Source organism: Podarcis melisellensis (assembly GCF_964234715.1).
Source record: "Podarcis melisellensis genome assembly, chromosome: 18".
In the NCBI taxonomy this organism is placed as follows: domain Eukaryota; kingdom Metazoa; phylum Chordata; class Lepidosauria; order Squamata; family Lacertidae; genus Podarcis; species Podarcis melisellensis.
Genome location: NC_138536.1, coordinates 7,964,207 through 7,987,948, shown reverse-complemented (window position 1 = coordinate 7,987,948; position 23,742 = coordinate 7,964,207). Strand labels below are relative to the sequence as shown.

General features: G+C 45.5%; 2 protein-coding genes across 2 annotated transcripts in view; both read right to left on the bottom strand.

Annotated features, from left to right (window-relative positions):
* LOC309360980 (vomeronasal type-2 receptor 26-like) overlaps positions 1-9,357 on the bottom strand; it is a 45,010-nt gene extending 35,653 nt beyond the window's left edge. The window contains exon 1 of the mRNA XM_081895993.1: positions 9,223-9,357. The gene's annotated coding sequence lies outside the window, so the exon portion shown is untranslated. The remainder of the gene's footprint in view (positions 1-9,222) is intronic.
* LOC309360989 (vomeronasal type-2 receptor 26-like) lies at positions 1,354-9,124 on the bottom strand. The gene is made up of 6 exons (XM_081896000.1): positions 8,304-9,124; positions 6,187-6,478; positions 5,085-5,894; positions 4,137-4,364; positions 2,963-3,089; positions 1,354-2,398 (listed from the first exon to the last, which is right to left on the bottom strand). Exons 1-6 carry the CDS (start codon positions 8,882-8,884, stop codon positions 1,500-1,502), a joined length of 2,937 nt encoding a protein of 978 aa, XP_081752126.1. The 5' UTR covers positions 8,885-9,124; the 3' UTR covers positions 1,354-1,499.
* Positions 9,358-23,742: the final 14,385 nt, after the last annotated feature.

Genomic DNA, 23,742 nt, shown 5'->3' with positions numbered 1-23,742 from the left:
TTTAATAAAGTCTCCATATATATTCCAAAACACCTTTCTTCTTATACAATTTGTAAAAAATAAATACATAATTTCTTCTTGACTCCCCACCTCTCCTTTCTCGATGTTTGTTTTTATTACTCCTTTTTATCAGATGTTTTAAAATATATATGCTTTTATTATGTAAGCCCCGATTTCGTATTTCAATAATCCTCTGCCTTTGACTTCATGTATGGATGATGGTTTGACAGATAATATATCCGTGGTCTCCATTCTTCTTTAAACAATCCATCATTTTGGATGGTCATTTTAGCAGGTAATTTCACCATTTCAGCATATTCCCCCAGTTTCATAAGCCATTCCTCCTTGGTGGGGAACTCTTTCCATTTCTGTGCATATAAAGTTCTAGCTGCTGTGGTTGCATACATACATAAACTAGTCAGCTTTCTCTGGACCTTTATTTATTTATTTTATATTGCACCCTTCACTGGAATTCTACAGGTTGAATTGCTATAAGACTGAGAGCTTAGTGAGCTTACCACCAATTTGAAGTGTTGAAAGTTTAAGTAGGATGCAATCTTGGCTTATTAACCTCTTCTAAATGCTTCATCAGTGGCTGTTCTGCCAATTATTTTCACTTCCCATCTGATCTTGGTTTTGCTCTATAAATGGGGGCCTGAATGGGAGGAACCTGAGTTGGAGGAGTAGGAGGCCTCTCGCTCTTCCTTCCTGACTGAGCATAAGATGCTTCCTCTTAAAAGGTTTGGCAGGCAGGGAATACAACTATCTGGCATCGTCTCCTTGCTTCCCTCCAATGCTAAACTTGTTGCTGGCTCACTCGTAATCTGGTGATCCACTCAACATCAGTGCACAATGTGTCATATCCTGGACAACACAATAAAATCCATTGTACTCCAGTCAAGGCTTGGCTAAGGTCAGTTGCTACTCTTTGGAACAGGAAGCAGATCTTACACAATACAGAAATTAAACCAGCAGACTACGGAAGAGAATTGAAATGAATTTCTCAGTTTATTAATATACAAAGTTTAGGAGAATGAAATGATGTGAAGTGAACTTCTGAATAATCCAGCATACCTGTAGTATGGAGCACAGGTATGTGAATATCTAGAAATGACATAACAAGAAAGTATGGTTGAATATCAGAATTGATATGGTTAATAGCAAAGCAAAAAGACTAAAAAACCTAACTCCTATCTCCCCCTAGACTATCTTGTTTTGAGATAAATATAAGTTCCCCAAACACAAAATTATTAAAAGATAATAGTTTACAAACTACGGGCAGTACACCAGGACTCATTGTAATCCTTGAGAAAGTAAGGAACCAAGAACTTTCCTCCCATCTTACAGTTCATGTGAACAGAACTACATAAAACCTGGGCTAAGAATGAACATAATGTCTTTCAGAGGTGGAAAAGGAGCAACATGGATGAGTAACTGTGTTTCCTTTATGCACTTCTGGACATCAGGAACATCGACTATTTTAAGAATCAACTGTTCCCTTAATTTCTGGTTGTCAGGTGCTCCTTTGTGTTCAGATCAGGCCTCAGCACAATAATGTAGCACTTGGGAAGGAAGATGCAGCCCAGAAGCCCAGCACTGGAGGCCAACATAGAGAAGATCTGAACGGCCACCATGTACTTGCCCTTGGTGCTCAGGTAGGTGGGCACAAAAGACACCCAAACACTGCAGAAGACCAGCATGCTGAAGGTGATCAGCTTGGCTTCGTTGAAGGAGCCGGGCAGCTTTCTGGCTAGGAAAGCCACCGTGAAGCAGGTGGCAGCCAAGAAGCCCAGGTAGCCGAGGGCAACGTAGAACATGGCCACAGACCCTTCGTTGCATTGCAGGATGATGTCTTCCACCTGGGAGCGCATGTCGGGCTCTGGGAATGGGGGAGAAGAGGCCAGCCAGATGGTGCAGATGAGAACTTGCCCCCCAGAACAGGAGATGACAATGGAGTTGGCCAGACTCTTGCCCAGCCATCTCCTCACCCTGTTCCCGGGCTTTGTGGCCAGGAAGGCCAGCACCACCGTGATGGTCTTTGCCAAGACAGAAGAAACAGCAACTGAGAAGATGATGCTGAAGGCCGTTTGTCGGAGAAGGCAGGTCTCTTTCCTTGGGCGCCCGATGAAGAGGAAGGAGGACAGAAAGGAAAGCAGGAGGGAGATGAGGAGGATGTAGGAGAGGTCCCGGTTGTTGGCTTTGACTATGGGAGTGTCCTTGTATTTAATGAAGATTCCCAACACAGTGCCTGCTGTTATAGATAAGAAGAGGGCAACGGAAGCTAAAACCATTCCTAAATATTCTTCATAAGCCAGGAAGATGATAATCTTGGGGACACATTGATCTCTGTCCTTGTTTGAATGGTGATATTCTGAGCATTTGGTGCAATGTTCTGCATCTGGGGAAGAGAAAAAAGAGTGGCTGCAGCATCACTTACATCCCTAATAATCTATGCTCTTTTACGTATTGAAAAACTCTGTGGTGGACCTCAGGAAATAAGAATGCTAAATACTGCAAACAGTTTTCTATTGCTTCCATGCAATGTTCATAGTAGTGAGATCAAAACAGTCCATTGATTATATTGTAATAATTTTCATATGAAGTATTGTTTATTTTTCATTGTGCTTTTGCTATTAAAAATTGGCTGATTTGCATCACCTGTCCATTATTTTTTATAACTGTCAAAATGATTTCCTTTTTGGTGTGACTTGGGATAAAAAAAAAAGAATGTTTTTGGGAATTCCTCTCACAGCTGCCCACTTTCAACCCCAGAGATTTATTCCTTATGATCATTGACTTCAACTCCCTTCCTGGATGTAATAAAGTTGATTAATCCTATGGATGTCGAGGAAGAATCCACATTCCCCAATGTCTGCAGAAATCTCACAAAAAGTGGGTAAGACTGAATTTCTGCCCTGTGTTTACGCTCTCCAGGAATTCATTCCCCCTTGGAGTGACCCACCTTTCTGGGCGGAGAAGGTCCCTTCCGCACACCGAGCACAAGCATAGCAGCAAACGGGCTTTCCTTCGAGAACCATCTTGGCATATCCAGGTTGACATCTTTCTGTACACCTGGAACGAGGTATGGCCTAAGCAGAAAGACAAGAAGGTGCAACAAAGAGGAACAGTTGGGAGTATTTGTGGGTATGTAATTCACTCATAGGGGGAATTGAAACTGATCTCTGGACTGCAGCCTTTGACCCCTCATCAGGGTCCTTTCAACCCCCCACTGACCATTGGGGTGACCCCCCACTGACCATTGGGGTGACCAGAATAACCTGTTCTTCATAATTCGTTCAGGACTACTGAGGTTTGCGCCACAGAACTCTCTTTCCTCTTCTCCGTTTACCTGCTTCCCTGCTTAATAAATCTTCAAAGAAAATGGCAATGGAGTCTGAAATGTGATTTCCCCAAATTTCAGGATTCTGATAATCTCTCAACCGCTAATTAAGACACATTTAATATGACTTTTCCAAGTATTCGTTTCCCTCACTCTGTTCTTGAGGCAAGCAAAGTTTCCTCTTGTCGCTGATCTATTTCCCTAGTTGTTTCTAGTTCATGTGCCATTCCTTAACATTAACCTTATATTACAATAGGGTTTGCTTTTTTTAACTTCTCATCCTTCACCAACAGCTGTGCACTTCTCAATTCCTGCACGTACAATAGTTTAACGTTTGCAACATCTACAAGTGAGCTTACTCCACAAATTTTAAAATCCACAATAAATTAGTAATTATAATTTCTAAAATAAATTACTTTCCATTCTTCTGCATGTATGAAAACCCAATAGTTCGCTTTTAATGGTTATTTTCCTTTTTCCCTAGCGGTTTTCCTTTTTCTTCTTATCTACGTAGTACTTTCTGTCGAAGATTCTGTCCAGAATTTTTAAATTCTCTGTCTGGCTTGGAAATCGATGGTGTCTTCTCTGAGGACCTCTGGGCTCTATCTTTTCTCTGAGCATCCCAAATCCCCTCCTATCTCAGCTGCTGTGGAAAGAAGGAGTGGTGGTTGCAGTTGTTATTGGACGGTCAATACATCATTGGTCAACCTGATCTACCATAGTCTTTTTGCAGCAGTTGTTGAAGGAAAATCATATTTAGGATCTCCTAGCCTCCCCTCTCTGTGATTCCCCCTACCTTGTTGAATTTCTTGGGCCACTCAATGGCTTCTGGGTAAATGGTGATCTTTATGCTAGCAGACGTCTCTCTCCTTATATTCCCAATTTTCACAACGACACAAGACTTATTGGGAAACATCACCCAGTTCATAATATCATAGTCCGCTGGCAGCTCCCAGTTCTCATCCAAGCACAGCCTGCCCCTGGAAGTATTCAGACACCGGATTTCTCTTAAGAAAGGGTGAAGCTGGAATGGCAGGGGGAAAGCACCAGCACTGAGAAACCGGGAAGCCAAGATGGATATCTCAGTCCTACTCACTTCAACCTCTTCTGATTTGGGGCCTGCGTGTATCTCATGTAGACTGAAATTCCTATTCAGCCATTTTTATTACTACAGAACCTTCAAGTGCCCCAATTTTCCAGGGATGTCCCTGAATTAGAGACAGTTTTTCATTTGATCCTGGAATGTCCCACTTTTCCTTAGAATGTCCCTTTGTTCATTGGAGAAATGTTGGCGGATGTGGAGTTATCCAACCCGTAAGCCGTCCAATTCTGTATCGGAAATTTTAATATGTTTAATATTTTAGTATGAATTTCTTTATTTTGGGAGCTGCCCAGAGTGCTGAGGCAACCCAAAAAGATGTGTGGGGTAGAAACAGTGATATATTTCTAGCAAAAAAGGTGCTGAAACTCACCAGGAATACCTCCCATTGCGAATGGCAATGGTACCCACCTGAAAGGTGCCAGAACTGAGTTTGAGTGAGTCCCAAGCCCCAGAAAAAAAGCCCTGGGTATCTACAGTCAGATTATCATTATGGAATGGGATGTCCCTATTCTTATCAGAGAAATGATGGGCGGTATGCTACTATTACTAATACCAATACTAACTATGATATTTTACAGGTCTATCCCCAGTCAAGATCAGCATCTGAGGGGATTGCAGGTTGCAAAAAGGGGAAGGAAATACCTGCCACGGCTGTAGCCTTTGGGGTCCCCATTGCTCTCCTTCCTCCACCATCAGCCTCCTCTGGGATCTAGATGAAAGCGAAGCATGCAAGGCCTGAGCCACAGCCTGAACATGGATGTAAGTGCCATAGCTGTCATAAGACACGGCTCTCTCACGCACCTCTTGGGGCAACGGCTCCAGTTTCTCCTCCTCTCTGCATCTTACCCTGCCTTTCATGGACAAAAGATGCTTTGAATATGAACACTGAAATGCTTCATCCAAATAATCCCCAAGATTGGTCTGCAATTTATAGTTATCACCTTTGCTGCTCCTTATTCTGGTCTGAATTGCAAAGTACAGAGAACCATGGAGGTACTGGAATAAATTTGGAGGGATGTTAAAGCCAGGTCTGATTTCTAGCAAAGCTGTTGTGATCCAGACTTTTGCCCCTATTTCCTTCTCATATGCAATGTTTATTGCCAGGAGTAGAATGATTCCCATTACATTGGTTACATAGTAAAAAAATACCCCAACTTCTCTCCATAGGAAAAAAGGTTCCCCAGGCCTGATAAATTGATCTGGATCATTTTCTGGTACTCTTTTTGAAAAAGCAATGCAGATCCCTTTGCTGAGCATCAGAGGTTTCACAGCGCTCACAAATCTTTCTCCACTGTCATTGTCTGGAGCGAAGAGGCCAATCCACGTCCATCCAAAATGCAGGAGCAATTCAACAATCCCCTGGTACTGACTTTCCTCTTTGGGAGTCATCCGGTAGACAAAAGGGAACAGGGTTTTACCTTCGAGAACCTGGGCAGTGAAGCCATAACTGATCTAGCAAGGAAAGCAAAAGATCAGAAATTTATTCCACTTTCATCATAACGGGTATTTAATCATATGAAATGACTGGTATCTAAATCTCTGCTGGCTGAGGCTGATGGGAGTTTTAGTCTGAAACATCTGGAGGTGTCAAGTTGGTGAAGGCTCAGTTTTGAAAAAGGGATGTTGGATCCATAGCTCAGGATTTTCCCATTTTTAAAAATATCCCCACTTGACTCCTCCAAAGAGAAAGTAGTATTTTACGCAGTTGAAATTCTCTTTCCCTCCATGCTCTCCCATTACTTACCTGTGGGATTTTGTAGATGCCTGACAAGGCTGAAATCACTCTTGAGATGACAGTGTTGCCTCCTTCAAGAACAGCCAGCAGGTGATTCTGTTCTCCACAGTGATAATTGGGAATATTGCATCCACTGCCTCCAAGCAGCTCTAGCATGGCGTCTGAAGTCATCCTTGCATCGAAATAGTTCTCATAGAGGTTGTAGCCCAGGGTGATGTTCGGTAAGAGCCTGAGATCCTGGTTGATCTCTTGAATGGTGAACAGGAAAGACAAAGTTTGAAAGTAGGATGTAGTTGCCTCCCTGCAAGAAATGAATTCTTTAAAAAGAGTGAAAATTATATTCATATTAATGGGAGGGAGCAAACATTATATGATCCACACAGATTAGTATTTATTTATCCTTTTGCATTAATATAAAACCTTTTCCTGTCTAGCATAGAACAAAAATTTGGAGATATCTGCTCCCTGACCGGAGCTTTGATGCAAACAGCACACAGAGCTGTTCAACAGTGGAAGAGACTCCCTCCGAAGGTGACCATGTGTCATGGATGCTTCAGGTGAGATTCCTCCGGGTTCCTTCCATCTCTACAACTCTATGATTCTATTCTACTATGGTTTTATGAGTAAGAAATGAAGGCGCCCCTCAAAATGTGTGATATACTGGGAAGTTGCTGCAAGCGCTGCTTTTGCTGCAGTGGTCTTTGTCTTCTTCCAAGGGGCTAGACTATAGGTAGATAAGAGACCATTTGATTGAAGGAGGGGAAGCACCAAATACCTCAGTCCCCTTTTAGTTACAATTGAGGCCTGGTGGCTTTCTTGTTTGAGTGTGTGGTAAAATCTATAATTTTGCCCATGTTTGGATCAGTGACTCCACCAATGAGGACACACCCTGGTCTGTATTATTTTATATAATCATTTTATTTGAAGCATATCGTTCCACCCATAAAAATCCACCCATTTTCAAGAGTTTCTTAAAACGCTTCTAATTATTTTTAAAAAGACAGTGACAGAAAGGAAAAAGTGCTGGGATTGGAGGAGGAAACCTTTAATGTAGCCCATGGTGGGCTGTAGGTCTCCTGTGGTCTTGTGTCAAGAGAACTGTGCTAAGGTTTTTCACCAATGATCCAAATAGAATAAACATAAAATAATTTTAGCCGCTTGGAAATTGCTTGAGTGTAATGGTTCTAGGGGTTGCTCGTGCGTAAACCGGCACCACACCTGGCTGGGTTGCCTGAGTGAACCTTTTCTGTCCGGACCGCCACTCGCCCGTGGCTGTCTCAATCGCTGGCAGAATCCGTCAATGGGCGTTTCTTGAACTTCTTCCAGCAAAGAAGCTCTTTGACGCCTAGTCTCCGCCTACTCTCCTTGCGCGGAAGCCTTCTGCGCAAGGAGGGTGTGGGCAGCAGAGGACCCGTGCTCTCCCCGCTGGTCTCCGGCGAGGAGTCATGGGACCACCTCGCCGATTCCCCCATCTGCCCCCCTTCTCCACTGGTGCTACGCTGATTTCCTTCCCCAGAAGATGGGCTGCTTCTCTCCATCCCGGGACGCTCTCCGGAATCCCTCTGGAGCCCCCTCTCTCCCTCTGGCTCCGATGGCAGTTCCCTGACATCCACCTCCTCCCTAAGATCATTTCAATTAAAGCACATCTTTTCTGCTCTTCAGCCACCAAACATCACCCAGAGGATCTTAAATTCCATTTGAAAAACTGTAGCATTCCCTAACAACAGTTTCTGAATTGTCCAAATGGAATAATATTGAATAAAACCCTTGAGCCTTGGAAATTGCCTGAGTTTCATGGAGGTGGGAAAATTCATGGCATCCTTTTGACTCCTGACCAGATTGATTGGCATCCTTGCAATCTACTAAAAGCAACGCAGAATCAAAGGTAGGAGAGTGTTTCACTAAGGAAGACCCAGGGAACATTGAAATAGGAGAGGTTTGTGTGGAAACTTTTACTGGACTCCCCAGCTCCTGTCCACCCCAGCCAGCAAGACCAATGGTCAGGGCATGGTAGACCTGCAACACGAGGACAGCCTTGGCTCCCCAGCCCTGAGAAAGGGGCTCTTTCCTTGATAAACAGGAACCATTACAAGGACTGGAGGACCAGGAAACTGTGAAGTACATACTCTTCAGTGCTGGCGAAGGGTGTCTGAGAAAAGTTGTATGGAGTTTCTGTATGAAAGCGTTTTGGAGATATGATCCCACTGATGAGAAAGTATCCAGGCCGGTAGTAATTGCGAGCTTCCATTTCATCCCTGACCAGATTCAAGGGGCATTTCGCCTTGTGGTTCCCACAGACTCCAAAGGGCATCATGAGCAGCAGAAGCAGCAACAGAAGGAGCAGGGATCTCATTCTGGCTCTGCCTCCTCCTCCTCTTACCTGCCAAGGAGGCAAAGCAGAAGAACCCAAAGACTCTTGCAAGGCCAGACTGGGTGGGCTTTCCCAGTCTGGGTGGTGTTCAACTCTACCTTTGGAACTAGGAAGCCCAAGGCAGGCACACCCCTCTGTCACCAGCTCTGCATCTTGACTCAGTCTGTCTCCAACACAGGAAATATTCTCGGCACCAACTTTTTCTTTCCCAGACACAGCGCAATTAATATTGTCATGCTTCTTTCTGAGGCTCATGCAATCTCCCGAATTATCTCCTGGGCTTTCAGAAGATGAGATGACTATAATTTTGATTATTCCAAGTGGAATAAGGTACATCACAAAAACTTTCTGGAGTCTTGAATGGCTTAAGCGGCAGGTGCAGAGCTGGAGATAAACATGCTTGATTCTAGCCGATCCCTTCTGATGAAACTGGTGTAATATGATGAAATGTATAAACTCAGAGGACAAAATGATGGATTGTTTTTTTACGATCTTTATCTACTCATTAAGAAATACACAAAACAAACGTATTGTTCTGTAATGAAATAAACACTTTACACAAAAAGAAAATAGAAAATAGAAAAGGGGGGGAAAGAAGAGAAAGCATATTGAGAAATAGAAAAAATAGAAAGTTAAATGAATAGTTAAATAGAAAGTTAAATGAATAATCTTACCAAAGACATACAGTTTTTTAAGAACTACAAACCATCAGCGACATTATTATAAACATATATTTCCATCAAGAAGTCATTTTATCTCCACCTTATCAATTTCTCCTTGCTACTCTTACTTTTCTTATTTATGTCTAATCTCTGGTTCTATTCCCTGTTGTTAATGACTTCCTTCTACCTCTATAGGGTTCCTAATTTTGTCGGTGTCAGGGAACTGACATCGGAGTCAGAGGTGGAGGCAAGGCTCCAGAGCGATGCTGGAGAGGGGCACAGCAGGGAAAGAGGGAGCTCATCGGCTGGGGAAGGAAATCAGCGCAACACCAGTAGAGAAGGGGGGCAGATGGGGAATTCGGAGAGGGGTCTCCAAGACTCTTCGCCCGAAATTAGTGGGGAGAGCACGGGCACTCCTCTGCCCACTCCCTCCCTGCGCAGAAGACTTCCGCACAGGGAGAGTAGGAGGAGACTTGGCGTCAAACAACTTCTTTGCTGGAAGAGGTTCAAAAAACGCCCACTGACGGATTCTGCTAGCGACTGAACAGCCACGGAGTGAAGGGCTGTCAGCCAGGACACGTTTAACTAGGCAACCTCGCCCGTAGTGGCGGTAACGTACGCACGAGCAACCCTTTATAACCATTACAGCAATCCATCAGTTCCTGAAGTTGCTTGTGCACAGCGACAGGCAGGCAGCACCATGAGTCAAACCGGAGGAGCAGGCGCCGTGGAGCAAGCAACTGGAGTGCAAGATCTGGTGGAGAGGAACCGAGATTTGGAACAGCATGTGGCTCTACTGACGGCGAGGCTGGACGAAAGGTGGGCTCAGAATGCACATGTCAGACCCACCCCCATTGCAAGGAAGGTGCCAGGACTGGTACACAAGTTTGGGGGGAAGCCCCAGGACTATAACGTGTTCTGCACGGAAATAGAGTACGCTTTGGAACTGCAGCATGCTGACTTTGCTGATGACGGGGAAAGGGTGGCCAATATTGTCGGGCACCTACAGGATGGGGCCTGAGAATGGATCAGGCCCCTAATGGCGACGCAGAATGCTGCTGTCAGGAGCTCAGGAGCAGAGGAGAGCGAGGGGGAGGAATCTGAGGGAAGCGTAGGAGATGACAGTGGTCCGAGGGATTCCATGAGCCTCTCCAGCGAATCGGAAGATTCACAGAAGGGGGCGCCAGTGGCCAGGGGTAGGGGGTTCCCAAGGGGAACGCCCCAGGAGGGCAGCAGGGACTCCCAGAGCAGTAGTTGGAAATTAGGACCAGCTTCCCCACCAGAGCGGAGTGGGGGGGAAGCGTCCCAAGTATCGGGGCCAGTGCATTCCCCACCAGGGAGAGAAGATGAGGCAGGGCTGACCACGCCTCCATCGGAGAGTCAGACAACGGAGGGGAGGTCAGATCCGGCCAGTATCACGGAAGAGGGAAGCAGTGACAGAAGTAGTGTGACGGATAGGAGCAAGGTCACTGGGTTGGCGCGAGAGGCAAGTTCAAATGTACAGGAGCGCGGGACAGCAGAGAATGAGGATTGGGAACCGGGTCCTAAAGCCCACCGGAGGCAGGGGGAGGAACTAAGCGACTCAGCGTCGGAAGAGTCCAGAAAGGGCAATGCCCCAGCGGGCAGGAGGACCCAGAGGAGGAGAGAGCAGCGGAAGAGGTGGAGTAGGGCTAGGATCTTAAACTGGTGTCAGAGGGGAGGTGACTCAGACGGGACTTCGCCGATCTAGGGTTTTAGACGTAGGGTTGCACGCTGTGGCTTTGAAATGGAAACTGAACTTCAATAAAGACTTTTCTACATTACCACAGCCTAGCGTTGGTCCTCTGTGAGCTGGGACCTAGAGGCAGCTCTGATAGCTGCCTTGAAGGACCTTAGGAAATTCTATCAGGAAATGGATGCAATGTATTCCAGTCAAGTGGAGCAGTGTGACTAGACGGGATTTGATGGGGTGCAAGCAAGGAAGTCTATCAGTTAGAGACAACTGGTCGCGTTTTGCGATGTTGATACACCGGCTGGGGTGGGATCTAGGCTCTGAACTCATTCAAATGCTGTTCAAGGAGGGGTTGTCCCCAGCCATGAAGGACGAACTTTCCCGCGCGCCCCCTCGCAATCGATGGATGAGCTGACCAAGACTGTGCTTGAGATTGGAGTAAGACAGGAAGCGCGGGCTCTGGAAAAGTGGGAGGGGAGAGCAGAACGTTGCCATGACTACCGCATTCCTGAAATGCCAATGCAGCCTTCCCAGCCGGTTGAGCCAATGGAAATCGATGGGGCGCACGCGCGGCAGGTTTCAAACCTCAGTGGAGATCGCAAGAAGGAGGGAAAGGATTGGAAAACCACAAAGAAGTGTTTCCTCTGCCAACGGCCAGGACATTTTGCCAGGGTCTGCCCACAAAGAAAGGCCTGGCAAGGGATGGTGGGAGCCGCTGGTTGTGAGGAGGAGGGGGGAAAGGGGCAGGCGCAGGGAAACGCCAACGCTTGGCTGCCACTCAGCGGGCACAGCAGCCAGGCCAGCAACCAATAGAAGTGCCCCAGCCAGACCCCCCCAAAGCAGCTATAGCCATAGAAGTGGTGCTAGAACTCCCAAACGGGCACCCCGTCAAGGTGAAGGGGCTGCTGGATTCAGGCAGCTCATGCAATTTCTTCAGCAAGGACTTCACTCTAGAGCACCAACTCCACCTACTGCCCCTGGATTTCCCCCTGCAAGTGACAGCCATAGATGGCAGGGAACTTCTGGGAGGGGAGGTGACGCATCAGACCCCACCAATGAGAATGAGGGTTTCCAGGCACACGGAGACCATTGCCTCACGTGGCCACACTGGCAGGACCCCCAATAATATTAGGGATGAGCTGGCTGGCACTACATGATCCAGTAGTGGCATGGCATCAGCGGACGGTCACCTTTGGGTCAGCTCACTGTTTGGAACACTGTCTAGGAGGGGAAACCCCAAGGATGACGGTGGCCAGGGTGGCAGGGATGGCGGTGGAGCCAAAAGGGGAGGTGCCACCACAATATGCTGACCTGCAGGAGGTCTTCAGTGAGAAGGAGGCGGATAGGCTACCACCCCATAGGCTCTTTGACTGCCAAATCAACTTACTCCCAGGGGCTCAGCTGCCGGTGGGTAAGCTGTATGCCATGTCGGACCGGGAGATGCAGGAGTTGCGGGAATTTATTGACAAGAACCTGAAAAGAGGTTTCATAAGAGAATCAAAGGCGGTGGGGGGCAGTCCAGTGTTCTTTGTTGACCAGAAGGACTCTAATCAGCCCAGATTAGTCGTAGATTTCAGGGCCTTGAACCTTGTATCAGAACCCGTGACCTTCCCAATGCCCAGGATTGATGACATTTTAACACGGGTGAGGCAGGGGAAAATCTTTACCAAACTGGACCTCAGAGGAGCGTACAACTTGATTAGGATGAGGGAGGGGGACGAATGGAAAACCATCATGTTCACCCACCTGGGGGCCTTTGAGTACCTAGTTATGCCATTTGGATTACAGTCAGGCTCCGCCTGTTTTCAAGCTTTCATGCACCATGTGTTGGTGTCTCTGCTGTACAAGAACTGCGTAGCCTTTTTAGACGATGTCTTAATCTATTCGGACAATGAGAAGCAGCATGTCAAAGACGTCAGGGAAGTGCTAAAGAGACTACAGAAGCACCAGTTGTGGGTCAAGCTGGAGAAATGCCAATTTCACGCCAGAGAAGTCAAATTTCTGGGGTACAAGTTGTCAGACAAGGGCCTAGCTATGGACCCCAGCAAGGTGCAGGCGGTGCTGGAATGGAAGACCCTCAAGACCCGGAAGGATGTGCAGAGGTTCCTAGGGTTCAGCAACTTCTACCGGAAATTTATCAAGAACTTTGCCCACTTGACCGCACCCACCACAGACTGTCTCAGTAGCAAAAAGAAGTTTGTCTGGATGGAAAGTGCCCAACAATCCTTCGAAAGAGTGAAGAAGGCGTTCGCTTCGGAGGAGCAACTCCTGCACATGGACCTGCAGAAGCCAATGAGGCTGGAGACCGACGCGTCAGACAGGGCCATTGGAGGGTTGTTGTTGCAGCGGGGGGGGGGAGCAGACCTGGAGGCCGTGCGCCTTTTTCTCGAGGAAGCTGAGCAAGTCGGAGCAAAACTACACGGTGTATGATCGCGAACTGCTTGCAATTTATGCAGCATTTCGGCAATGGAGACATCTGCTAATAGGGGCCCAGCACAAGATCCAGGTGTGCACGGATCACAAGAACTTGGAATACTGGAGGACTGCTCGAGTACTTAACCAGAGACAGATTCGATGGGCACAGGAGTTCTCCAAGTTCTTCTTCGAGAAAAACGTAAGAGCAGATGCACTATCCTGGAAGCCAGAGTACACGGAAGGAGAGGGACCGCCGGAAGTCAGACACGTATTCCCAGAGAACAGATGGGTGGGGGGGGAGTGTTGGTTGGGAAACGCGAACTGGCCGAGCGGACTCGCAATGACGAATTTGCTCAAACAAAAATCAGGGAACTCCGGGAAGGGAGGGAAAATCAGAGAGGTTTTGAAGAAAAGGAAGGACTACTGTATTACAAGGGGGCAATGTACGTACCGGGGGAGACCTTGAGGGGAAGGGTGCTCAAACAGCTTCACAACAACCCAACAGCGGGGCACTTTGGTCAACACAAGACCATGTTGCTTGTCACCAGGCAATTCTGGTGGCCAAAGGTAAGGGAAGATGTACGAGAGTATGTACGGGGGTGCGACTGCTGCCAAAGGGCAAACGGGGAGAGAGCTGCCCCAGCAGGGTTGCTGGAACCCTTACCCACACCGGGAAGACCGGTGGTATCCATAGATTTTATGAAAGATCTGCCGAAGTCCAGAGGGAAGACGGCAGTCATGGTAGTAGTAGATCTGCTGACCAAAATGTGCCATTTCATGGCTTGCTCGCATGCAGTAACGGCAGAGGAAACAGCCAGGTTGTTTGTTGATCACATCTTCAGGCTGCACGGGGCTCCCTTGAGGGTCATCTCAGATCGCGGGAAACAATTTACTTCACGGTTCTGGAGGAAGCTCATGAGCTTGCTGCAAGTGGAGGTGGGGTTCTCGACGGCGAGACACCCGGAAACTAACGGGCAAGCAGAGAGAGCGAACAGTATTTTACAGCAATACCTACGCTGCTACGTCAGCGAGAGACAGAACGATTGGGTAGAGAAACTAGCGCTGGCTGAATTTGCGTACAATAACGCTGAACATGTGTCCACGGGAATGAGCCCATTCATGGCCAATTATGGGTGTCACCCCAGGGCCTTCCCTGGGAGGGGGGAGGAAGCATGGAGTGTGCCTGCGACAGAGCAGTTTGTAGAAGAAATGGAAGCTTTGCACCAGCAACTCAAAATGAACCTGGAGCGGGACAAAAAGGTTTACAAAAGGCAGGCGGACAAGCACCGAAGAGAGGGGGAGGCGATACGGGTGGGAGACCAAGTGTGGTTGTCTACCCAAGGTTTTCAAGCTCAAGTGTGGTTGTCTACCCAAGGCATTCAAGCTCAAGTTGCCTAACAGTATGAAGATACACCCAGTGTTCCACAGGTCCTTACTCTCCCCGTACCGAGAGGGTCGGGAATTTCCGGGGCGGGAGGGAGGAGGGAGGAGTCACCACCCACCCACAGGTAGAGGAAAGGGAACACCGCAACCAAGCCACAGAAATACTCAATTCAAGGTGGCGGGGCCGCCAGGTGGAGTACTTGGTGGCTTGGGAGGGAGAACCCAGGTCAGTTCTGCAGAACTAGCAAAACTACTGAGGAGCAACTCAATCATCTTTAGGTGGGACTTCCCTCAAGGACTATCATTTACTTTTAGAGGAAGGAAGATCAAAATCAGAACATTGGAAGACAGAGATAAATTTCTGAACCAGTACGGAGAAGACCTTCACAAAGGACTTGGATCATTGCCGGAGCCTGGAGCACCAAAGGAACCGGCACCCTTGGTTGACAAAGTTCCACCCCCGGAAAAATAACCAGATTTTTACAGGATGTCTCTGCAACTTCTGAGCTGGAACATAAATGGCTGCAACATTCCCGAGAAAAGGAAGAAAATTTTCCACATATTAAAAAAGGAACAATTGGACATTATTTGCTTGCAAGAAACACATGTGACCAGGCTCCACAGAAAAATTTTGGTAAATAAAAGACTTGGCCAGGAATTTATATCTTCAGACAGAGTGAAGAAGAGAGGGGTGGTGATATATGCAAAGGAGAGCCTTTCACCTAAATTATTATTTAAAGATGAACAAGGCAGAATTTTGGCAGTTGAAATACAGCATCAAGGAGAAAAAATTTTACTATTAGGAATTTATGCACCAAATGAAGGGAAATCGGAATTTTATAAGAAGTTGCATGAGAGCATGCTGGATTATCTGGACTTTGACAACATCATTATGATGGGAGATATGAACGGGATTGTATCAACTAACATGGATAAGTCGCAAAGTCAAAAAGTTACCAAAGATGGCAGACTACCAAAGACCTTTTTTGAAATGACAGACAACATGGACTGGATTGACATTTGGAGAACGAGAAACCCCTTGGAAAAGGAAGGAACATTCTTCTCTGAAGCCCATCTGACTTGGACAAGAATCGACCAAATATGGATTACTAGATGTCTGGCACCTAAGGTCAGAAAAGTGGAAATCTGCCCAAAGACCTGCTCCGACCATAACGCTTTGAAAATGGATTTGACATTATTACCAACCGGCTCCTTTCGATGGAAGATGAATGACAATTTATTCAGAGATCAGGAGATTGTTAAAAAGGCCCAAAAAGTTTTGAAAGACTATTTTGAAATAAATTTTGAACACAACGGTGGAAAAAAGAACAATTTGGGACGCAAGCAAAGCTGTGATGAGAGGGTTCTTAATACAACAGAATGCTATCAAGAAAAGGAAACAAAATGAAAAGAAAGATAAGATTTTGGAAAAAATAAAAGAATTGGAAAAGAAGCTAAGAGGAAATCCGAAGTCGCAGCCGATTCTGAGAGAAATTAAACTCCATCAGGCGCAATATTCTAAACTGATAAATCAGGAAATAGAATGGAAGATTAAGTCAATGAAACAAAAAACGTTTGAATCGGCAAATAAATGTGGGAAACTGCTGGCCTGGCAGTTGAAGAAGAGACAAAAGTTGAATACAGTAACAAATTTAGAAATTGAAGGAAGAAATATTCAGAACCCTGTGGAAATCAGGAAATCTTTCCAGAAATATTTTAAGAAACTATATACTCAAGGGCCGCAAAATGAGGTTGAGATTGAACAATTTTTGAAGAAAAACAGTCTTAAAAAACTTACACAAGAAAATAGATCACTCCTGAACAGTCAAATAACACGACAGGAAATTGAACTTGCCATTCAGAACATGAAGCTGGGCAAATCTCCAGGACCAGATGGTCTGACCTCCAAGTATTATAAGACAATGAGTGACTATTTGATTCAACCTTTGATGGAGGTCAGCAATGAAATTCTGGAGGGAAAGAAGGCGCCGGAATCGTGGAAGGAAGCTTTTATCACGTTGATACCAAAATCAGAAACTGAAAAAACACAACTTAAGAACTACCGCCCCATCTCCCTTCTAAATGTGGATTACAAAATATTTGCTGATGTTTTAGCAGGCAGACTTAAAAGAGTTTTAAATGAAGTAATCCATAAAGACCAGGCCGGCTTTCTCCCAGGTAGACACATGTTTGCAAACACAAGGAACATTATTGACATTTTGGAACTTTTGCAAACAGATATAAACACTAAAGCAGTACTGATATTTATAGACGCGGAGAAGGCCTTTGACAACATCTCTTGGAAATTTATGAAGGGAAATCTAAAAGAAATGGGAGTGGGGCGGGGTTTTGAAAATGGGATTGATGCAATATATTCAGAACAAAAAGCTAAATTGATAGTTAACAATGTGGTAACAAAAGAATTTAAAATTGAAAAAGGAACACGACAAGGCTGCCCGATTTCCCCTCTGTTATTTATCTCAGTTCTGGAGGTGCTCTTGAATTTGATTAGAGGGGACCGGCTGGTGCAGGGGATCCAGGTCGGAGCGAAACAATATAAACTAAAAGCTTTTGCAGATGACCTAGTATTGACATTGCAGGAGCCAGAATCTAGTACGAAAAGAGTATTACAACTGATACATGATTTTGGTCAGGTGGCAGGATTTAAGTTAAATAAACAAAAAACGAAGGTGCTAGGGAAAAACATGACAGACACAGAGTCAGAACGGTTTCAGAGAGAAACAGAATTATCGCTAGTGAAAAGGGTAAAATACCTAGGGGTTAACATAACAGCCAAAAATCTGAGTCTATTTAAAGATAATTATGAAAAATGTTGGTCGGAAATTAAGAGAGACTTGGAAAGTTGGGCAAAGCTGAAGCTTTCTTTGTTAGGCCGAATTGCTGCAATTAAGATGAATGTGCTGCCAAAGATGTTGTTTTTGTTTCAAACATTGCAAATTGTGGACAAAACAGAGTGTTTCCGGAGGTGGCAGAGAGATATTTCCAAATTTGTCTGGCAGGGCAAAAAGCCCAGAATCAAGTTTAAGATATTAACAGATGCAAAGGAAAGAGGGGGCTTTGCCCTGCCAGACTTAAGGTTGTATTATGAAGCCGCAGCTTTCTGCTGGCTAAAGGATTGGCTACTTCTTGAGGACACTGATGTGTTAGATCTCGAAGGTTACAACAATGCTTTTGGTTGGCATGCATATTTGTGGTATGATAAAGCTAAGATCAATAAGGCCTTTAAGAACCATATTGTCAGAAAAGCAGTGTTTAATGTCTGGATTAAATATAAAGACTTACTGGAAAATAAAACACCAAGGTGGCTTTCACCTTTGGAAGCTAAGGCCCGAAAAGGAACCAATATGGAAGCCTACTGGCCAAAATATTGGGAACTGTTAGAAAAAGACGGAGATAATTGGAAACTGCAGAGTATGGAGAAAATGAAGGACAAAGTGCGAGACTGGTTACACTACGCTCAGATTAAGGAAACTTTTAAAAGTGACAAAAAGTTAGGATTCCAGGTGGAGAAATCGAAGTTGGAAACAGAACTGTTAGAACCTAAGACCAAGGTACTTTCAAGAATGTATAACTTGCTGTTGAAATGGAATACACAAGACGAAATGGTTAAGTCGGCTATGATAAAATGGGCACAGGATATTGGGCATAATATTATGTTTGAGGATTGGGAAAGGTTGTGGACCACTGGGCTGAACTTTACTGCATGTAATGCCTTGAAAGAAAATGTAATGAAAATGATATACAGATGGTACATGACCCCAGTTAAACTTGCTAAAATATACCATTCGACAGATAACAAATGCTGGAAATGTAAGGAAAATGAAGGAACATTCTACCACCTCTGGTGGACTTGCCCTAAGGTGAAGGCCTTCTGGGAAATGATATATAATGAGTTGAAAAAGGTATTTAAGTATACCTTCACCAAGAAACCAGAGGCCTTTCTTCTGGGCATTGTTGACCAGAAGGTGCTAAAGAAAGATAGAACATTCTTTATGTATGCGACAACAGCAGCAAGGATACTACTCGCTAAGAATTGGAAAACTCAAGATCTACCCACACTGGAAGAATGGCAGATGCAACTGATGGACTATATGCAACTGGCGGAGATGACTGGCAGAATCCGAGACCTGGGAGAAGAAAGGACCGAAGAAGATTGGAAGAAATTTAAGATTTACTTACAAAAACATTATGAATTATTGGAATGTTAAAAAAGATGCTTAGTTATAAATAATTGGCCATCACTAAAATAGATTAGGAACTGATGACAAGAGAGATTAAGAAAAACAAGTTTGCAGGAGAACAATTTTATTGTAACTAAATAAGCGGTTTTAAAATTTGGAAATAAGATGATAATTTGCTGGACAAAATTTATTAATGATGCAAATGGGAGTGGGAGGCGTGAGGAAGTTCAAAGAGGATATGAAATTTTGTTAAACAAAGTAATGCTGTTTATTGTTATTGGATGCTTTTTTCTTTTCTGTAAAAACCTTAATAAATATTTATATATATATAAAAAAGAGAACCCAGGTCAGAAAACACTTGGGTCCCCGCTGAGTCGATCAACGACGACTATCTGGTGGGAGAATTCCACAGCCTGTTCCTGCGCAAACCGAAACCACTAGCGCGATTCTGGGAGGAAGAATTTGGAACCACAGACGACGAAGAGAACTTTTTAGGTTTCCCTGCCTCCAAAGGGGAGGGAGGGGAGGTGTCAGAAGAAGAGGAATCAGATTGGGAGGCCCGCCCCGCGGGAAGAGATCGGAGTGGGTGGGAATCGGATCTTGAATCCTCAGAGGATGGCGATAGCTCCTTCAGGGGATTCCCCACATCGCCGGCCGAGGAAAGACACAGGGTTGGATCAGAAGGTCGGGCCGGGGGTGGAGGGGGTCCTGGAGGGGAGGTGGATGTCAGGGAACTGCCATCGGAGCCAAAGGTGGAGGCAAGGCTCCAGAGCGATGCCGGAGAGGGTCCCAGCAGGAAGAAAGGCAGCTCATCTGCGGGGGAAGGAAATCAGCGTAACACCAGAGGGGAGAGGGAGGAAGCAGAGGGAAGGCTCCAGGACTCTTCACAGGAGACTAGTGAGGAGGGCACGAGCACTCCTCTGCCCACACCATCCCTGCGCAGAAAACTTCCGCGCAGGGAGAGTAGGAGGAGACTGGGCGTAAAAGAACTTTTGTGTTGGAAGAAGTTTAAGAAACGCCCACTGACCGATATTGCGAGCGACTGAACAGCCACGCAGTGAAGGGCTGTCAGCCAAGGCAAGGTTAACCAGGCAATCTAGCCAGCAGTGACGGCAACTTACGCACAAGCAACCCCTTGTAACCATTACAGGCACGTATGGACATCAGGAACATCGACTATTTTAAGAATCAACTGTTCCCTGAATTTCTGGTTGTCAGGTGCTCCTTTGTGTTCACATCAGACCTCAGCACAATAATGTAGCACTTGGGAAGGAAGATGCAGCCCAGAAGCCCAGCACTGGAGGCCAACATAGAGAAGATCTGCACGGCCACCATGTACTTGCCCTTGGTGCTCAGGTAGGTGGGCACAAAAGACACCCAAACACTGCAGAAGACCAGCATGCTGAAGGTGACCAGCTTGGCTTCGTTGAAGGAGCCAGGCAGCTTCCTGGCTAGGAAAGCCACCATGAAGCAGGTGGCAGCCAAGAATCCCAGGTAGCCGAGGGCAACGTAAAACATGGCCACAGGCCCTTCGTTGCATTGCAGGATGATGTCTTGCACCTGGGAGCGCATGTCGGGCTCTGGGAATGGGGGAGAAAAGCCCAGTAAGATGGTGCAGATGAGAACTTGCCCCCCAGAACAGGAGATGACAATGGAGTTGGCCAGACTCTTGCCCAGCCATCTCCTCACCCTGTTCCGAGGCTTTGTGGCCAGGAAGGCCAGCAGCACCGTGATGGTCTGCCAAAAAAGAAGAAACAGCAAATGAGAAGATGATGCTGAAGGCCGTTTGTCGGAGAAAGCAGGTCTCTTTCCTTGGCCGCCCGATGAAGAGAAAGGAGGCTTTCCCTTTTCTTCTTATCTATGTAGTCCATTTGGTTAGAGATTCTATTCAGAATTCTTAAATTCTCAGTCCGGCTCGGAAATAGATAGTGTCTTTCCTAAGGACCTCTGGGCTCTATGCTTTCTGTGAGCATCCTAAATTTGCCTCCTATCTCAGCTGCTGTGGAAAGAAGGAGTGGCCGTTGCAGCTGTTATTGGACGGTCAAGACATCATTGGTCAACCTGATATAGCCATTTTGCAGCAGTTGTTCAAAGAAAGCTGGGATCTCCTAGCCTCCCCTCTCTGTGATTCCCCCTACCTTGTTGAATTTCTTGGGCCACTCAATGGCTTCTGGGTTAATAGTGAACTCTACTCTAGCAGATGTCTCTCTCCTTATATTCCCAATATCGACACAAGACTTATTGGGAGAGACATGTTCTGCGGAAGGAGAGCTTCTGTTGCACATGGAGCCAACTTGCTCCTCGTCTTTCAGCAGAAACTTCTCTACTTGTAAACGATTGCGTGTGCAGAAGCCAGATGTGACGGAAAAGTTGGTTCCATAAGTATTTCTTTTTAACTTTTATCTCCTGCCAGCAAATGGTGAAAGAATGGCAGCCCCTGATTGGCTGTGCTTCCAGGAGGGAGAGTTTAAAAAGAGAGGCGTTGGAGAGAGACAGGGAGTTGTGCTGTTGAGGGTGGTGTGGTTGGTTGAGTTGAGCTGGTTGAGGAAGGAGGTTGGGAGTTAGATAGGGAGATAGGGTAGGAGTCAGGTTGAAAAACAAAGAGTGTTGAGGAGGCAGAGTTGGTTCTGGAGAGAACGTCCACTCCACTGTACAGTGAAGGACTGAGTGTAGTGTCTGAGTGTAGTGTCCTGCGGGAGGAATAGGACCAGATCTTGCTGGGAGACTGAGGGTGAGACAGAAGTAGGAGCTGAGGTCTACTTAGGTCTCAAACTCGTCTGGAGGGGAGAGACTCTTCTGAGGAAACAAGAGACTTCCAAAACCCAATGAAGGAAGGCTATGTGTGGTGAACCCTTAAGACTGTTACTAAAAGTCCCTCAGGAGCTGGATTTGTTAAAGGGGTGGGTAACTGAAGGAAAAGAGGGACGCGGGTGGTGCTGTGGTCTAAACGACAGAGCCTAGGGCTTGCCTAGGTCGGCGGTTCAAATCCCCGGGAAGGGGTGAGCTTCCGTTGCTCGGTCCATGCTCCTGCCAACCTAGCAGTTTGAAAGAACATCAGAGTGCAAGTAGATTAATAGGTACTTCTCCAGTGGGAAGGTAAACGATGTTTCCGTGCACTGCTCTGGTTCTCCCAAAGCGGCTTAGTCATGCTGGCCACATGACCTGCGGACAAACGCTGGCTCCCTCGGCCAATAAAGCGAGTTGAGCGCCGCAACCCCAGAGTTGTCCGCGACTGGACTTAACTGTTAGGAGTCCCTTTACCTTTAACTGAAGGAAAGTACCGCCTTAGAAAGGAACCAAACTATAAAGCTGAAACCTGTGAAAATGAATTGAAGTAGCATATTATTATTGAAGTAACCTAAGTTTCTCCGCTTGTATTATACTACCTTGTTTTAAAATAAATCTTTATTGTTATTTGAAAAACATCTGCTTGAGACTCCAGCTCACTGGTTACCCCCCACACCCAGGTCCCCTACAGAATACTCTGGGATAGTTAGCATTGGTTTTAAGGGTGGTTCAGTGAGGTGGGGGCAATATATGTAAGAAAGAGCAGGCACTTCGGTGCGAGTGGAAACTGAGGCGCCAAGCCCGTTGCACCAGGCTAGCATTCTAGCAGTTTTATTATTCTTTATCCATTTATTTATTAATATTTACTTCTTTCTTACTTACTCATTTCATCTCTTGCATAAAATCCACGTACTACAGGGTTAGGCCAATAACTCCCAAAGCGCTTTATGTAAAGATAAGGCAGGACAATCATAAAAAAGTTTACAAACTTACTTCAGAAGATACAAAAAGTTAAAATAATAAAACAGACTCAAATTACCTCAACTTCCTAAGAATCTGGGTGGATCCTTAACGAAAATATATTTTTTATAACAATAAATTTAATAAAGTCTCCATAGATATTCCAAAACACCTTTCTTCTTATACAATTTGTAAAAATAAATACATAATTTTTTCTTGACTCCCCACCTCTCCTTTCTCGATGTTTGTTTTTATTACTCCTTTTTATCAGATGTTTTAAAATACATATGTTTTTATTATGTAAGCCCCGATGTCGTATTTCAATAATCCTGTGCCTTTGACTTCATGTATGGATGATGGTTTGACAGATTATATATCCGTGGTCTCCATTCTTCCTTAAACAATCCATCATTTTGGATAGTCATTTTAGCAGGTAATTTCACCATTTCACCAGTATATTCCCCCAGTTTCATAAGCCATTCCTCCTTGGTGGGGAATTCTTTCCTTTTCTGTGCATAGAAAGTGATAGCTGCTGTGGTTGCACACATACATAAACTAGTCAGCTTTCTCAGGACCTTTATTTATTAATTTTATATTGCACCCTTCAATGGAATTCTATAGGTTGAATTGCTATAAGACTGAGAGCTTAGTGAGCTTACCACCAATTTGAAGTGTTGAAAGTTTAAGTAGGATGCAGTCTTGGCTTATTAACCTATTCTAAATGCTCCATCAGTGGCTGTTCTGCCAATTATTTTCACTTCCCATCTGATCTTGGTTTTGCTCTATAAATGGGGACCTGAATGGGAGGAACCTGAGTTGGAGGAGGAGGAGGCCCCTCACTCTTCCTTCCTGACTGAGCATAAGATGCCTCCTCTTAAAAGGTTTGGCAGGCAGGGAATACAACTATCTGGCATCGTCTCATTGCTTCCCTCCAATGCTAAACTTGTTGCTGGCTCACTCGTAATCTGGTGATCCACTCAACATCAGTGCACAACATGTCAGATCCTGGACAACGCAATAAAATCCATTGGACTCCAGTCAAGGCTTGGCTAAGGTCAGTTGCTAGTCTTTGGA

Coding starts and splice junctions, on each gene's coding strand:
- LOC309360989 (XM_081896000.1), bottom strand. CDS start 8,884: ATGTACCTTATTCCACTTGGAATAATCAAAATTATAGTCATCTCATCT. Junction 4,365..5,084: donor AAAGGCTACAGCCGTGGCAG/GTATTTCCTTCC, acceptor CTGCCATTCCAG/CTTCACCCTTTCTTAAGAGA. Junction 2,399..2,962: donor GACCTTCTCCGCCCAGAAAG/GTGGGTCACTCC, acceptor TCTCTTCCCCAG/ATGCAGAACATTGCACCAAA.